General features: G+C 35.3%; 1 protein-coding gene across 8 annotated transcripts in view; it reads left to right on the top strand.

Moving 5' to 3' along the window:
• Nucleotides 1–48: 48 nt before the first annotated feature.
• DENND1A (DENN domain containing 1A) overlaps nucleotides 49–16,494 on the top strand; it is a 174,690-nt gene continuing 158,244 nt past the window's right edge. For 3 of the 8 annotated variants that reach the window (XM_019621530.2, XM_019621529.2, XM_019621528.2), the window contains exons 1-2: nucleotides 51–928; nucleotides 4,101–4,171. In XM_019621530.2, the coding sequence (XP_019477075.1) occupies nucleotides 822–928; nucleotides 4,101–4,171 (178 nt within the window). In that variant the 5' untranslated portion in view covers nucleotides 51–821. Of the gene's footprint in view, nucleotides 929–4,100; nucleotides 4,172–16,494 lie in introns of all 8 variants that reach the window. The other 5 variants (XM_031556243.1, XM_031556244.1, XM_019621532.2 and 2 more) reach the window with 5 other exon arrangements.

Here is a 16,494-nt window from a genome sequence, read left to right as displayed (position 1 = left end):
AAGGCCTCTACGGACGGCCGGAGCTGCGCGGCCCTGAGGGGAGCGGTGCCGGTTCCTGCCCGCAGCCGGGCGGCCCCGGACTTCTGGGCGGTAGCGCAGGGCCCGGCGCGACGGCAGTGGGTTTGTTTGTCAGTCAGCGCAGGCCTTTAGGAGGAGTGGGGCTGCTGGAGCAGGAACATGTTAACTGTCAGCAATGGTGACATCTGTTCTGGGGATGCGGTAGGGTGGAGGGTGATCAAAGCCTTATTGCCTGCATTAGTGCCCTGAAGGAAAGGAAAAGCCTGGCTGTGGCACCTCTAAGCTGTGCTGCCAAGGGAACTTGAGGGAAGAGGGCGAGAAGTGCTGGAGCTGGTTGATGTGCTAGGCCTGCGAGTCTGTGCCCTCAGTACTTTCTTCATTTTCATAAACGTTATAAACAGGGTTGTGACATATCAGTAAGTGCTACTGAGCCCGGTTTATCCATAACGTTGTTCCAGGTGAATACTGAGAGTGGTGGATGTGCAGTAACAGACTGCCGAGCAGTGTGCTGATGGCTGTGTGCTGGAGAAGGGGCATCCAGTCAGCCTGTATTTCCTCAAGCAGTGTCGATGGGTGCTGCTGAGCAATTGCTTTGCAGCATTTAACATCTTGTTCTTCAGGGTAACAGAGGGCTTTAACTTTTTACCTCTGTTGTTTAATGTAAGACTAAATGTAAGACTGGAGGACACATCGTTTGTGTTGTACCTTTGAGTTCCCATTCTCCTAGGTTGGGTGGAGTTAAGTGTGCTGGTGTTGTAAGAAAATGCAAATGGGTACTGAGTGCTTGCAGTGACAGTGCTGAAATGATGTTTGGTTCCAGAAGGAAACTTGTTTCTTTTTCTGGGAGGGGAGATAAATTTTGCACTTCTTTGGAGTACGTGTTCTCAGCTGTTGCTACAAAAAAATTGAGGTCAGAAAAATGAATTAAACTCTTCGCATTCCAAGTAAAGGTAGAATCTAAAACTGTTGCCATTTTGGCAGCAGAGTGAAGGTTTTGTCTGCAGCTTGCAGCTGTGGACCTCACAGCTGTCACCTTTGTGTTGGTCACTTAAAGAATATGGTCTGAAGTTACTTTTTATGATCTTGTTTTAAACCAACTGAAAGACTACCGCTAACTTAAAATGTGATTCCACTGTATACATATCAGATCCACAAGCTATGTTTGCCTTCTCTCGTGTTTTGGTTGAAGCTAAAGAATCTTGAAACCCTAGCTTCTGTAGTCCTGTAGTCAGGTTTCTTACTTCTTGCTATAGATCAGCAGTTATGAGGGATATTAAGCTTCCTGGCACATGATCACTGTGATATGCTCTGCATGAAACCCAGGTGTATGTGTCAGTTATATTTTTGATGGATTTATAGTAATGAATCATTAGAGTGAAAGATTGCTTAGAGAAAGATACCAGTAGCTGTATTGAAACAAAGTGAAAGAAACCAGGAAGCTGCCAGTAATCCTGTAGGCTTTGGGCTTGTGTATAGCCTCAGGTGAATAAAGGTAACACTGGGTTATGCTGCTGGGTTGAGCCTCACGTTGGAGCATGCGTGTGCGAGGTGCTTTGTTCCAGAGAGGCTGACAAAAATAGGAATCTGCTTAACCTGGCTGCTATCACTTCCTGGTAACCTTCAGTGTTAAATGCATTTTAAATGTGTCCATGCCAATCTCCATTTCAGAGGCAATTGTGTTTCACTGCTGAAAGAAGAGAACCCTAACATTAGCCTGAGACTTATCATAGAGCTTGCTGTGTACAGAGATGTAACGTTTATCTACTTAAGGAATGGAATACATGGCAGAAAAAGTTAAAATATGGAAATATTAAGGGTTGGAAATTGATTTCTGAATTGGATTAGCAACTATGGACTTGTTCTAATATATTTTTCTTGAAGAGTTGAGTAACTATCTTGTTACAAGACAGTTAATAATTGAATAGTGTTGACTCCTCTTTTATACCTCTTTTTTTTTTAAAGTAGAATGATGCTTTGTGTCATAAGAGCTATTGCATTTTCCTATGCATAGGAAAAATGGTGCTGACAGAATTCAAATTGTGGCTTTCTGTCTGTAAGATGCATACAACTTCGGAGAGAATTTTTATTTTATTATTCATAAGTCTCTTGCACTTTGGTAACAGAAATTATTTTGACTATAACAGTTGCTGAAGGCTTAGTTTAAAAAATATTTCATTTTAAGATTGAATTTCCTGTGGATTGCTGTGATACTACAGCTATTTATACATCAAACAGATTTGAAATAATTCCTATGAATAGGGTTTATCACAGCAGAATTTTTTTCTCATAGAACTCAGTTTAAATTACTATTCATAAAAAATTGCACTTTTCTGATTATTCAGTCATCAAACAAATAGGGTATTTACATATGTGTTCCATGTATTAATTTTTTTTAATCACATCTGTGTTGCTCTCTTGATAACTGACTGTGACTCTTTAAGTATTACCTGGCAGTTATTTGGAGGGAAAAAACCGTGTGTGAGTTTTGAAGCTAATAATGCTGTGGACAGTGTCAGGGATGAGATTTCAGTACAATACATGCATGGTATTAGATGTCTGCAGGGGAGGCTAATAATCATAAAAAGGGGCTGCAAAATATACATATTATGGTGCATGTTTATGCTGTATTTGCAGAGTGTATGAAGTCTCACAGTGAGTTGTTTCCTTAATTCTGCAGAAGAGTTATAAAATATTCAGAATTTAACAACGGCTTCATTCTCATACTGAGGTGCTGGCTTGTTGAATGCAGTCTTTAATACCAAGGTTCTAACTTGGCAAAGTTACTTTAACTTAACTGTTTGTAGAAATAAGTGGATGTTTGTCATGGGATATTAAAATATAAAATTTAGACTCTTTTGGTCAGAAAGTTTTGGTGTATAGCATGTGCTCTTGCCAGCTGCATTAAGAAGTATTTTCACTAAAGAGTTTAAACACAGATCTTAATATAATACTAAAAAGATGTTTGTTATTTTATCTATTAGTTGTAAAAGTATTTGAAAATCTATAAAATTAATTGAGAAAACTTAGTGCTAAAAATAGATATGAACAAGTTTGGTAAGGTAAGACTGCACAGCAGTATATTTTAAAGGAAAATTCATTTCTGATGTTAAGTAGATGCCGTATCATCCTGTACCATGATTGTAGGAATGTAGCTAAGAATCTCTATATCTGAAACAGATGATGTGCTGCAGCACCTCTGCGTTGCACAAAGAGAACTATGCAGGATTATTCATAATTCAAAGTAACAATTATTTGTTGATTTTAGTTTTCTTGTGACTTACCAGTGTAGTTTTCTGAAAAATGGTTCCTACATGCAAATCAGATGGGAACTTGTGGAAAAATAAATTAAAATTAATTGAATTGTGAACAACATTGTTGCTCCTGAGACGTGGTCTGTAAAATTATAGAGTGTGATCCTATGCTATAAGGCAGCGGCAGGCTTTCTATTAATTTAGATAGGTTTAGGGTTTGGATTATTGCCACTTCAGTTGTGCTAACTGGGTCTGTGGCATGAGTAGAAATGTTTGTTTTTTTAAATCAATTTTGTTGTTGAAGTAGGATTAAGATAATATAAATTCCCTGAAGAATGGACTCAACTCTTTGACATGTTTATATTTTTGTTTTGGGATGCTGGGTAAGATGAGGTTGTTTTTTTTCTTCCCTTTTGCAAGCTGGATATGTAATAAAATTTAATATTATGGCCAAGAACTAGAATAAATGTTACAAAAAGCTGCTTTTTTTTTCTTGGCAGTGCTTCTGAATGACAGCTCTGTGACACTGTAGTATCTAGTCAAAATAATTGAAATGACATAAAGGATCTGTGCTTGATTTCTATTGGGTTTTATTTAATTGTACTTTCCTAGTAGAATTGATTTAGATGCTGTTTCTACCAACTAATCTCAACTTCAATACACTCCTGTTGCGTATCTGTAAGGCTGAAAAATCTGAGATCATCAGATAAACAAGATGACAATTGATAAAAATGGTTATAGTAATGTTCCTAGAACCCTTTTAGACTGAGTAATTAAAAACATATCTGGAAACAAAAATTCTCAGTGCTAAATCCTTTTTTTCTCTTTCAGACAAAATCCGGAAACTACTTTTGAAGTGTATGCCGAAGTAACTTATTCAGGCATCAGTTGCATTGGGAAAGGTAATGTTTTTCACTGTAATTTTATCTATTTCATGGCGAAAACTGTTCTGAAGAACCATGCAGTGTAAAATAATAAGATGTATTTGACATTATGCTGGTCTGGATTTATAGATGTCTTACTGGTTCTGCAAACAGAATCTTCTACAGCTGGAACTAAGAATGAGAATCTGTCCTTGTCTGTGGAGGTTCCAGCATTCCTTGTCTTTTAAAATAGAAATAGCTCTTACTTCATTGTGTTGAAGAAATAAATGCATTTTCAGGTTTGTATTTGCTGCTCACATAAGGAATGGTTAAGTTTAAACCAAAACATACTCCAAATAGTTTTCTATGAAACTTGATTTACTTACTGTTTCTTACATGCTCACAAAAGTGTTCTATATTTGAACTCAAAATTTCTGAGAAATATTCCATGTTTACGCTAAAGAAGTCCCATAATAGCTGAAACCTGGATGTAAGTATATTTGTGAATGTTTTATTATACTTTTTTTTCTTTGTGCAACTGGTGAAGTTGATAAAATCAAGTTGAAATTCCTATATCCAGAACTTATTTCAAGATGTTGTTTTGTGATATCAGTTTCTAGATTATTATGAAAAGCAGAGATGTTGAATAGGACTGGACAACATATATTGAAGTAATAACGTACCTTTGATTTTTTATTTTTATATTTTTAATGAAAGAATATTGTGTTTTGTATGTATGGTACAACAAGCTAATAGAAAGGATTTTGATCTTTCTTTGACTAGGAAGCCACTTGTCTTCTTCTCTATCTGAAGATAAAGATTTCATAATCTGTGAAGGTAGAATTGCTGCAACTCTTTTTCCTTTAGTGCCAAAACCTCCATAGTAGTTGTAACTGGAATACAGTTTTGGCTTGTTCTACTGTTGTGCACCGTCACAACTATTAGATGTAACTGCAGGAGCCCTTTTAATAACTAATCTTTGTTTCTGCACATCTGACCTGGATTCTAGTGCCAGAAAATCTGAACAAATTTGACCGTAAACATTACATTGTACAGTACTAGTGTCTGGGTATAATCTTCTCTTTGAAGTGTGTTTGCATCCCCCTGGAGGGATTAATTCCCTGCTGTGGGAAGGTGGGTTAAAAAGCACTGAAACTACTTTACAGGTTTTTAATTGGAGAATTTAGTATATGTCTTGTTCCATAAACCAACTGATTCTGTAGGAGTTTCAGTTGTGTTTTTAAGTTTGTTCTATTCACTTCTAAGTGCAAAACCTTCAGTTGCTTTTACTGTGTAAAAGAGAGTTTATATATTCTGAAGTTAATTAATTGTCTGAATAATCTTTAAGCATTTTTTCCCATATTAAAAAAAAAAAAACAACATTTAAAAGATGCACTTTATTCACAGAAGTTTTAGACCAGTGCATCTCCAAATATTTTGTCCTTCTGTTCTCATCAGGATCTGTTGTTTGAGTCTCTGCAGTCTTCCCTTCTTCATTGGCTAGCTTTTCTATGCTGGAAAACTTAGAGTATATATCTGTATTTTGCTAGAGTCAGAGGAATGTATATTAAATGATGAGGAACAATTACTATGAAGAAAGACAAAACGTAAAAAAATGCATAAGGAGCAAATTGTCAGGCATGTTTAAAAACCTTTCTTCCTATGTGATGGATTCCAAAATTAACTAAGACAACTGACTTTGAAGTTTATGTCTAGTATCATAATAGTATCAATCACTTAAATTGCTTTTAATTCTTAGATCAATTTTCTAATATAGTTTTGAGGAGAATGGATTGCTGCAAAGCTGTAAAAGTCCTGGTGTGGGAGACTGTCTGGCTTCTGGGATGATATAACATGCCTTCATTTTGTTAATAATAGCTAAAAAGTTTGCGTAGGAAAGGATATTTTTCAAGTGACTGTTAAATATCACATGCAATTAAAAGCCTTAATATATTTCATGATTCATTTGCTTCTTTCAGATTTGGGAAATATTTACTCCTGTTATTAACTACTAGCAGACAATTGTAAATTCAAGTAGCTTCATTGCTTGTATAATACTTAACAATCTTACATTAAATGCTTACTTAATTAAAATCTTTCTAAATGGATGAGAGCATTATGCATTGTCTACCATGTAGAAAATTCCATCAGTTTCCAAGGCAGGTGACTGTAAAAGAAGAAAGACTGTCTTGGGCTCCAGGAAAGATATTGATAAACTGAATGTGTTCCTGAAGGACCACAGAGATGGCAGGTGAGCTGGAGCACTTGCAAGGAGAGGTTGAGAGTGCTGGATTTGTTCGGCTTGGGGAAGACTTCAGGGGACCCGCGCAGCAGCCTTCCATACCTATGAGATGTTCATCAAGGTGACAGGCTCTCATACCAGTGCACTGCAGGAGGACAAGAGGTAGTGACATAGATGGAAACAAGATGATCTCACTGGATATCGGGAGAAACATGTTCACCACGTGTGCAATGAGGTGTTGAACACCGATATGGGTTGTGCAGTCTCCATCCTTTGCGATTTTAAAGACTGCGTGACAGCCTGAACCTGACCTCACACCTGACCCTGCTTTGTGCAAGAGGTTGGACTCGAGACCTGAGGTCCCTTCCAGCCTAAATTGTCGTATGGTTTGACGTCTAGAAATATAAGCTCCCGAACACCCAGGAGGTGCTTTCTGCTCATGAAAGCTGATAAATCGTAAATTGTTTTCTTTGAGTCAAGACAGAGCTCTGCCAAACCAGAATGAAATGTGTGAATTGAGAAAGGAACAATTGCTGGATCAGTTCAGCTGTAGGCTCTCTGGCCTTTTCCCCTCTGAATTGTTTAGAAATTAATTATCTATGTTCAGGATTGGTAATTTGTGTATTTCTTGTGCATGAAGTCTTTGGTATATTACATTAGATTTCCTAATTAAATTGTATCTTAAAGTTATGCTAGTGATTTTATTTATACATTCATAGATAATCTTGCTTGGATATATATAGTGTTTTCTTACTTATTTCAGTCTTAATTTTTAGTAAGTTTTCATGATGGGACCTGTATCTTTGATATTCTTTTATTCTTTGGAATTATTTTATTCAGTGCATGATTTAAGAGCAAAATAGATGCTTTATATGGAATACCATTATTTAACTGATTTACTTTTCCTGTTTTTAAATCTAATGTAAAGGAAGGAAGAATGCATTCTGTGAAATTATGAAGTCCTTACTTCTGATTTATGTTTTTGTCGTGATATCTTGTAATATTAAAAATTCACAGACATTGAGGTAAACTACAAGGAACTTTAATTGTTTCTGTTATAAATCATTGCTGCTGGACTTCTGGAAGTTCAGTAGCATTCTACGCTTTCGACATAGTGTGTGCTTATGACTGTGTTACCCTCGAACTGCGTTTGTTATTTTTGAACCTCAGCTATAACATTTATTTTTTTCCAGCAAAACTTTTGAGATGCACAGGTAGAAAGAAATGATCAGCAGTTTTGGATTAAATTCCTATCTAAAGAAACCAAAACTATACTAACAACTTGCTTTCATTTTTCAAAGCACTTTATGATCTTAAAACTGGTGCGCATAATTCATTAGAAGTGTGTGACAAATTTGAGGATTTTGCTGGGCCTGAGCCAAAGGTTCTCTCTTGTTAGAACGGGCTTTGAGGAGAATTGGAACATAACTGTCAAACTATTGGTGCAGAAAAAGAATTTGTTAGTCTAAAGTAACAGATCAGAATAGTCTCTAAAGTATGAAAATTTGAAAGTAAATGCTCATAAGAGTAAGGCACTCCCCCTCCACCCCTATCTGGGAGGACATAGCATGCTTTTGTATGGGGTTTTTGTGTTCTCGCCAAAGCAGACTTTATAAAAGTGTGTCAAAGCTGTAGCTTTGCCATGTAGTGTGCCAAAAGGCCTTTCTCTCCAAGGACCTCATCTTTCATCTTTTTGTGAGTGTAGCATAAATTCTTGCTGTGTGTTCAAGGAAAAAGCTAAAATGGTTTAGTAGAGCTAAAGGATGTCTTTCTTTTTTTTCTTTTTAAATCATGGTAAGTTAGAAGCCTAAATGTGATAGCGTGGACACAGTATAAATGTATTAGAGTTTAACAAATGTTCACTGGATTAGTAAAGGAAATGTAGTTTATACAACTTCTTTTATGACAGAATTTAAAAGGTCTTGCTGTAGACTCACCATGTGCTTCTTTCTTTTCTTGAAAACATACCACTAAGTTGAAAAGGGAGATGAGTCTTAGAAGGAAACTATTAACTCCGAGGGAGTTTATCATTGTTTGAGAGAAAGGATGGAATTTGCATTTGAATTGGCTCGGAGAGTAGCATGTACTACTAATCTTGTTCCTACTAGAAGCTTGTGAGTAGTTTAAGTACTTCCTTCTTTACTTTTCATGTTCTAGCCTAGTGTTGTAATAGCTCTTCCCTCTTCTCCCCTCCCCCCCAGTACATCATAAATGTTATAACTGAAACTTATAGAAGTCCTTAACTCTACTGGGAGATATCATGATGTACCTGGGCTCTGAAAGTGTTCTACAGTTGTTACTGTGGTTTCCATGATAGGACTTTTTCAGGTAGAGAGAACTCGCAGGCTTTTGCCTCTATAGAGTGCACGTTCTGCTACCCCTTATTATATTCTCTTTGTCGTAGTTTGTAATTTTAGGTAATACGTCAGTGCCTTCTAAAATTGGTGCATTTTCTTGACCATAAACAAAGTTACTTAAGTAAGGTTAAAAGTTAGTAATTCAGAAGTTGGCAAACCTTACGCATGCACCCCTAGAGCAACCTTTATTTTGTGAAGTGAAAACAGTTTGTTGCTTGAAATCTTCCTGTTATGTATTGGGGAAAAAGGTAACATTAAATAAGTAACAAAGGAAATACAAAACACACCTCTTTCTGGTAAAAAGGCTTTGCGTTGAACTTGTGCCATAATTCGAGTACCACGAGTTTTCCTATCCTACCTTTATGGTACTGTGTCAAACTTCATTGACATGATTGGAAAAATAACCAAATCTAAGCATTTGGGAATGGTGATTCTCCTAAGCTGCTGCTTTGTTTTCTGTTTCTTCAATCACTTTTAAGTACCACCAAGGTGGAAGACATTCACAAAGAACTTACTAGGACTGAAGTAACCAGATCAAGTAGCACTGTCTGAACTATTTTGTTCAAAGGCAGTTTCCAATTTGAGTTCTACAGTATAAATCAAATATGTAACTCAATTCACTTAATGAAACATCTTAAAATTTGTCATATTGCAAGTCATCATACATTTTACTTAAAACATTCCTTAGGTATGTTCCTAGCTGATATTACTAGCTTTAATAAAAAGCAAAAAGCTAGCTATAATCATGAACGTTCTTCCATTTCTTTAATTTACTTTGTGGGAAGAGATCTGTTGTTCTTTTTGCATCATGCTTTAACTGCTTCTGTCTACAGTCTTTTCTATTTCAAGTATTTACTAGTCTGCACTGCATTGGTGCTGCTGGCACTGTTTAACTAGAGAGAAAAATTCTGCACAGAAAGTCTTACTCACAAGACTTTAAACTCTTTTGTTGATTTATATATTTTTTAAAGGAGCTTGACATCTTCATCAAGTTCACAGTGGGCCTGCTTTGTTTGCTTTCTCTTGAATGCTTGATAAGATTTTTCTTCTATTGTTTTGTGCAGCAAGGACAGAGCTGGCCATGGCTGAGGTGGTTTTTTTGTAAATCCACAATATGGTCATTGTCTGCTGCTGAATAATTGTGACTGCTTTTTGTACAACCAGAACTAAGGCTTTGGCTGTGAACAGATTCCTTCTTAGCGTGAAAAGAGACTAATCCATGTAAATACAGCCCCAAAATAAAGCTTTACAGAAAAAGGGAAAGGCTGCTAAGCAGGAGGGCAGAGGTCAGCAATTTAACCTTTAACCTAACAAATAAGAAGCATGAAAGTTCCTGAATTGGTTTACAAAGGCGAGCTCCTGTGATCTGTCAGTTTTTCTTTTCACGATAGAGTTGGGTGAGAAAACTGACTGACAGCTAGTGCCTTTTTAACTGCAGGTTGAAATTAACTGCTAAACTGAAACTTTTTTAGAGAGCTTTTTTTAAATGGTTTTAACAAATAATTTTCATTCACTAGCTGTATTTGCATTTTCCTTGAATTTATAGAGGAGTTCGAGTGGCTCTCTTTAAAGAGTTCTTGTGAGATTCAGTTTAGATACCAAATGCTACTGAAGCATTCGATATTTCAGCATTTGAAGCATTTAAGAATTTGACACAGGCTTCTTGCAATTAACTCTGTTAATGTGCTCCTTTAAAAGTATGGCTGTTATCCCAATAACTACAAACAGATTATATTTTGAATAGAGTCAAAAAGTTGTTGTTATGGAGTTGTTGACTTAAATTAAAGGAGTAATTTTAACTGTAGTTCATACTCAGTCACAGAAATTTCCAAGGTGGTTTGTTTTTGTTTGTCCTTATTTAATCACAACAGGTAATCTCATTAAGGAGTGTTAACTTTTGCTTAGTGCATCTGAAATCAGCTGTTAATCTCAGTATAGATGTTTCTGTAACTTGTACAGACAAAGAACTTTAATTAGAGTGTCATTCAGATGGAAAAGAAATAAGAAATAATGACTTTAAAGAAGACTCCCTGTAGGTTAAGAGTAGGGACTTTTTTTTTCCTAATGTAGTAAGCAGTGTCCACACTTAGTCTGCTGATACAGGGGCCGGTAATTCTACCTGGAGAATAAGTTTAACAGACAAGCAAAGTAAATTCGGTGAAGCAAAAGATGATCCAGGTCCATTATTGTTACTTATTCTTTTTGAGTGCTCTAGACACTACTGACCTGATCCTCTTTGATGTGATGGGTATTTTTTCGTCATGAACAAAAAAAAGTGTTCTTTTTTAATTGAGAAGAGTTAGCAAGATGAGGTTATTGTAAAATTATAAGTGTAAAACCAATCCAAGACAACTTTTTTCATTCAGCCATGGTTGTTTGTTAAAGAACACAAACAAACAAAAACTCCAATTTTTTGTGCTGTCAGAGACTAGCACAGTTTTCTGTATAAAATGCTACTTTGTGCTGATTTATGGTTATGGGTCAGTGTGTGGTTCACTCCCCTGTGTTTGTGAATAACAGAGGTAAGATAGTTTAATCACTGCATCATATTCTCTTAATATGCTAACATATTCATTGTCTGTGATTAAGGTACGTTAGCTGCTCTCTGCTGAGTTCCCTCATTGGTGAGAGAAGGAATGCCATAAGATGCTCCCGACTTGTGAATGATGAGTAAAGAGTGATTTGGCCCTGCTGTGGCCCAGCAGTTTTGGTAGATCTACCTGTCAAAATTCCAAACGGTGACAGATCAATTAGCTTTTGTGAACGTTATTTTTATGGTTGTTTGTTTGTTTGTTGTTTGTTTCTTGTGTTTTTTTTTTTAAACACCTTTACATGTTGTTTCTGATAAAACTTATTTCACAGAAATTGGAACAGAAACTGAGAAAGCTGTACAAGGGATTAAAGGTGATAATCTTGGGTAGAAGATTGGGAGTAAACAATTTATAATGATAATCTATTTTCCAGAATAGGTTATAAGTTGAACTGTTTACTTGTTTGTACTTCCATAGGACACTGATGTGCACGCCCCTCTGCCCCCTGTTCAGTTGCTTGTGATTTTTCTGAACTTTTGTTACTGGACATGTGTAAAATAATGTCTCCTAACTTGATAGATAAACTAGTAAAAACAAAGGATACATAATACAGATAGTCAAATAACATAGAATTACATAGGGTCCTGTATGAATATCATCATCTGGGTGGAAAGAACCATAGTAAAACAGGAAGGAAGAACTATTGCCAAAATAAAATTCACTGTACCAAAATACATGATCTGTCCTAGACTTCATTGGCTGTTACACATGTAGAGAAGGAATGAAAAGAAACAAAATGAAACCTTGTTGGGAGTATTTTTAGCAGTATTTTTACACACTGAATTCATTCAGGGATTTCATGTGCTACTGAAGGGAACTGGACTAGCAACTCCCATTGCATTCTAATGGGATTTACTGAATCCCATCTTTGCTTCCTTTAAAGATAGAATATGAGAACTATGTTGAAACGACATAGTTAGGAGTATAAACAACAGTAACATTACTTCGTTTGAATTGGTTCTTATATGCTTTTATCACTTAAGTAAATAAATAATTCTTCAGGTATGTCAAGTTGACCTGTAAGATACCTAGATATCTTTGAGATCTTCTGTTTCAAAGACTCTTAAATAAATAAATGATTGCTATAAAAAGTAAGTAATAAAAATTCAGATGCTAAATTGTGAAGATAAAAGAGTTAATTATCACAGTATAGTTATGCAGTAGAATCAGGTGTCCTTCATCTATTTGTAAGATTTGTATTTCAATTAATATTATTCAAACCATGTTCTTTATTATTTTGTTAATGACTGTAGGGTGGTGCAGACAAGTAAGGAAAGATAGTAGGACAAGAGAAAAAGATACAGCAGAATGGAAATTGACTCTGAAGATAGTAGACCAGGACCAGGCTGTGATAAAGGGCAGGACCAAATGGTGGTAAAATATGTCATTAAAAAACAAAACCAAAACAACAAAACCACCAACCCTTACCGATAAGCAAATAGACCACTTTCCTTCCAACAAGTATGAGATTGTCTTCTGAAGCTGTTCTCCACTTGTACCTATAGTAGTATCTGATTTTTGTTTTATGTGATACTTGTCTGTAGATCATTTACTTGGTTTAATTCTAGAAGTCTATTAAACAAATAAAAGTAGATCACATAGGGCATGTAATTATCTGTAGAAGTATTAGCTACGTCCACAAATCCATTAAAACTCATACTTCTAATTATCACAGAGTAATACATCAGTCACATCACTCTATCTGGATATGACATTTGCACATGGAAAAAAAATGCTGTAGATACCTGTTTATCTTGCTCTTTTGTGAATGATGTCCTTTCACACTGAAGATGATGCTTGTTCCTTTTTGTTGCTTTTAAATATCTTACCTTTGTTTTTGAGAATTTATCTTTGTTTTTGTTTTTAATGATATTAAAAATCGTTTTGATTATGGCTTCAGAAAATTTGTTTATTAACCATTCACTAAAAATACATAGTGCTTCGGTGCGTCCTGGATTCTGTCAGTGCTTTTTAATTGAATAGCTTTTTAAAGTATTTTCTCGTGGAAAGAATTATACTGCTTTGTGAATGCATAGGCAGTATTCATAAATCCGAGTTAGTGAGTAAATAGAGTTATTTAATGGTTCAATACTTTATATTTTGACAAACTGTAGAGATAAAAAGTAACAGAATCTCAGTTTGCCACTTCTTTTGGAGATTGCAAAGTATATGCTTTGTAACTCCTGAAATACCAAATGTGATGTCTGGTAATGCAGTAGTTATAGTGCTTTTCATTTTTGATCTATTTCTTGATTGTTTATTTTACCCTGGATATGGAATTAGGTCCTTCAGTAAACCAACCTGAATCAATTCCATGCCGAGCCTTAACCCTTGGAATGCAGTGGATTTCACATGAACAATTAAATTTGAGTATTCACATCATTTTTAAAATAGTCACACATCCCAATTTTGTTTATCTCAAAGTTTTAAAAACCTAGCGACCTCATTGCAGCTTGACTATAATTACCATGTTTAAACTTCTATGCATTTTTTAGTTTAAACAGCCTTTGTTTTTTTTTTTTTTAACGAAAAGAAAATTAATGAGAAGAGACAAAGAGACATCAAAGAGGTTTTCCCTCTGATTGCAGTGTTAGAAGTTTTGCCTGAAAATAGGTTACATTTCTTCTGTTTTCAGCTGAATCCTCATTAACTTTACATTTTAATGATGTCCAGAGCAAATTATGCCATTACTGTGGATGCCTTAAAGGAAAGCTTAAAGGACACCTTTTTAATGTTTGTTTCTTTATTGGTGGCAGTATTTGTACCAGTATTATAAACAATGTTAGAATACTAAAAGTAAACCCAAGACATAAAGATATCTTCTCCTTTTTGCCATACTTACAGGTAGAGATATATGCTATATATGTAGTAGAAGTATCTTTGGTTAATATTTAACACATGTTCAGCATGTTAGGGGGATATCTTCATCACTGCAGAGGAAAAATGTAAATCATGTCCTTTGAAAGAGTTTGCAAATTACTTCTCCATCTTATAATCAGTTTAATTTATAATGATAGAATGGAGAGAAGGATGATGTAACAGAGCTTCTGAATTTTTGTTTTCCTGAGCCTTCAGTGTAGTAGGTGATTGAAATGTTAATGAGGTGATGGTTTGTATTTTTACATTGAGATGAAGCATTATTGGAGGAAGTCTGGAATTTCAAATCTTTTAATTTAGGGGGACAGTATGAGCTCTGGTTCTGTCTTCTAATAATAATAATAAATAAATAAATAAAACCCCTCACCTCCTTCCAAACAGAGTATAACAGTGCTGCATTAACTTTCTTTTTCTGCTTGCCTTCTTTCCCCCTCACACTGTTCCCCAAGTAAGTGTGTGGTTTTAACTGTTGATCATTGAAACGTAAGACAGTCTGGAAGATCTTGTGGACAGCTGAGGTTGTCTTTTTTACTGTCTTCACACCTGGTGTCTGCAAATTGTGAATAGGATCTTTGATTTTTTTTGGGCTGCACTCTGATAAATAAACTACATTTTTTTAAAGTGGAGTTGTAGTGAAGGAGTGGGAGCAGAAAGAAAAAGGAATGTCTCAAAACTCATCTAATAGAAGTTGAAATCCAATTGATTTCGTGAAATGTTGTCATTTAAGATTTGAAAGGCTTGTACTAAGTGATTGTATTGCCATAATGGAAACACATTTTTATTCCTATCAGTATGTTTCTGTTTGGCATATAATTTTACTAAGATGGAGTCTTGCTTGTGTATGTTCAGTATTTCAGGTCTGTATTTCTGAAAATTTTAATTCCACAATTCATGTGTTCCAGACCTTAATTCCTGAATGGCTGTCTGTCCACTGTAGCCTTACCAAATGTTTGGTGTTGATGTTCATCTGCAGGTATAGCAAAGCTGTCTTCTGTAGTCAAGCATTACTGCACATGCTTGTGGTTAGCTTAGATAAGATATTCCTGAGAGCTCACACTTGTCTTTTGGTCCTGTAAACTTCACTTCAAGAGTACTACTATTTTTTGTATGGGCACCTCAGAAGTTTTATTTTCTTGACCTATTTATATTTAGGTCTTACATAAATGATTTTTTTCCTTTTATTTTAAACTCAAGGAAATTTTTGCTAAATTGTTTTTGCCTGGTTAATGCCTTTCTTAAGTGATGGACAAGTATGGAGGTATATGATATCTCCATCATCAGTAATTAATTGAATAATTCAGGATTCACTAGACAAAAAGTAAAACTAAATGTAACCTTTCTGTTTGGTATGATTTTTGCGTATTCTTTAAAAAAAAAAAATAATATATATATATATGTATATATATCTGTAGAAACTGTTCCGAAGTCTAAGTTCTCATAATTAAGTATGACTGACCAAAGCATGTACCAATCTGATGCATCTTAGATCGTCTCTTATTAGAAAATGGGTTTAATTCTTTCAAGTCTCCATAAGTCAGATGCTTGAAAACAGCTTTCAAAAGTGGTGGCTTAAGTTCCTGGCTTAGTTTATGTCTTTTAGCTTAGATACTTTCTGATGTTAATTTGAACATCATGTTATTACAGAAGAAGAGACCGAATGCTGTTTGCTGTCTCTTTTTTTCCGCACCCTTATTTTGTAATTATCAGAGAATTCACAGTAATTTATCTTTAGTTGAGACACATAATAAAGAATAATGATTAATAAGGCCTGGCTAACAGAGAAATGCACTATTATTTCTTTGTCATACAGGATTTTTGTATAGAATTATATTAGCAGTAAAAACCTGACATGTTCTTCCTGGTAACTTACTCTGCAAATATTTGCGGAGTGGCTGTTTCCAGCCAGTTATGTGTTAATGATGGCGCAAGGTTGAAACATTCCAGTCATTCATACTCCTGTCCTCCCTCTCTCGTATGTGTTTCTTTGCTCAGCATTTTTGCCATGTTTCTTGGCTTTGTTGTGGTCAATTCAGTCAGTATAATAGCAAAGACATTGGCTTTTTTCTTTATGAAAGAATTATGTTAGAGATATACTATAACAGAGATAAGAGCTATTTATGTCCCAAGCTATTGATTTTTAATTAGTGTTGCCTGGGCTCATATATGTTGGCAGAATTGCTAACAGCTTGTGGCATTTTTAATTCACATCTTCTTTTTGAGTATTTTGACAGTGTCATTCATATCTCATGAAAAAGTACCTTGTCAGGTTAAATGCGTTAAAACACCGAGCAAAAA

Source organism: Meleagris gallopavo, chromosome 19, assembly GCF_000146605.3.
Source record: "Meleagris gallopavo isolate NT-WF06-2002-E0010 breed Aviagen turkey brand Nicholas breeding stock chromosome 19, Turkey_5.1, whole genome shotgun sequence".
NCBI classification, from domain to species: domain Eukaryota; kingdom Metazoa; phylum Chordata; class Aves; order Galliformes; family Phasianidae; genus Meleagris; species Meleagris gallopavo.
This window is presented reverse-complemented; position numbering and strand designations above follow the sequence as displayed.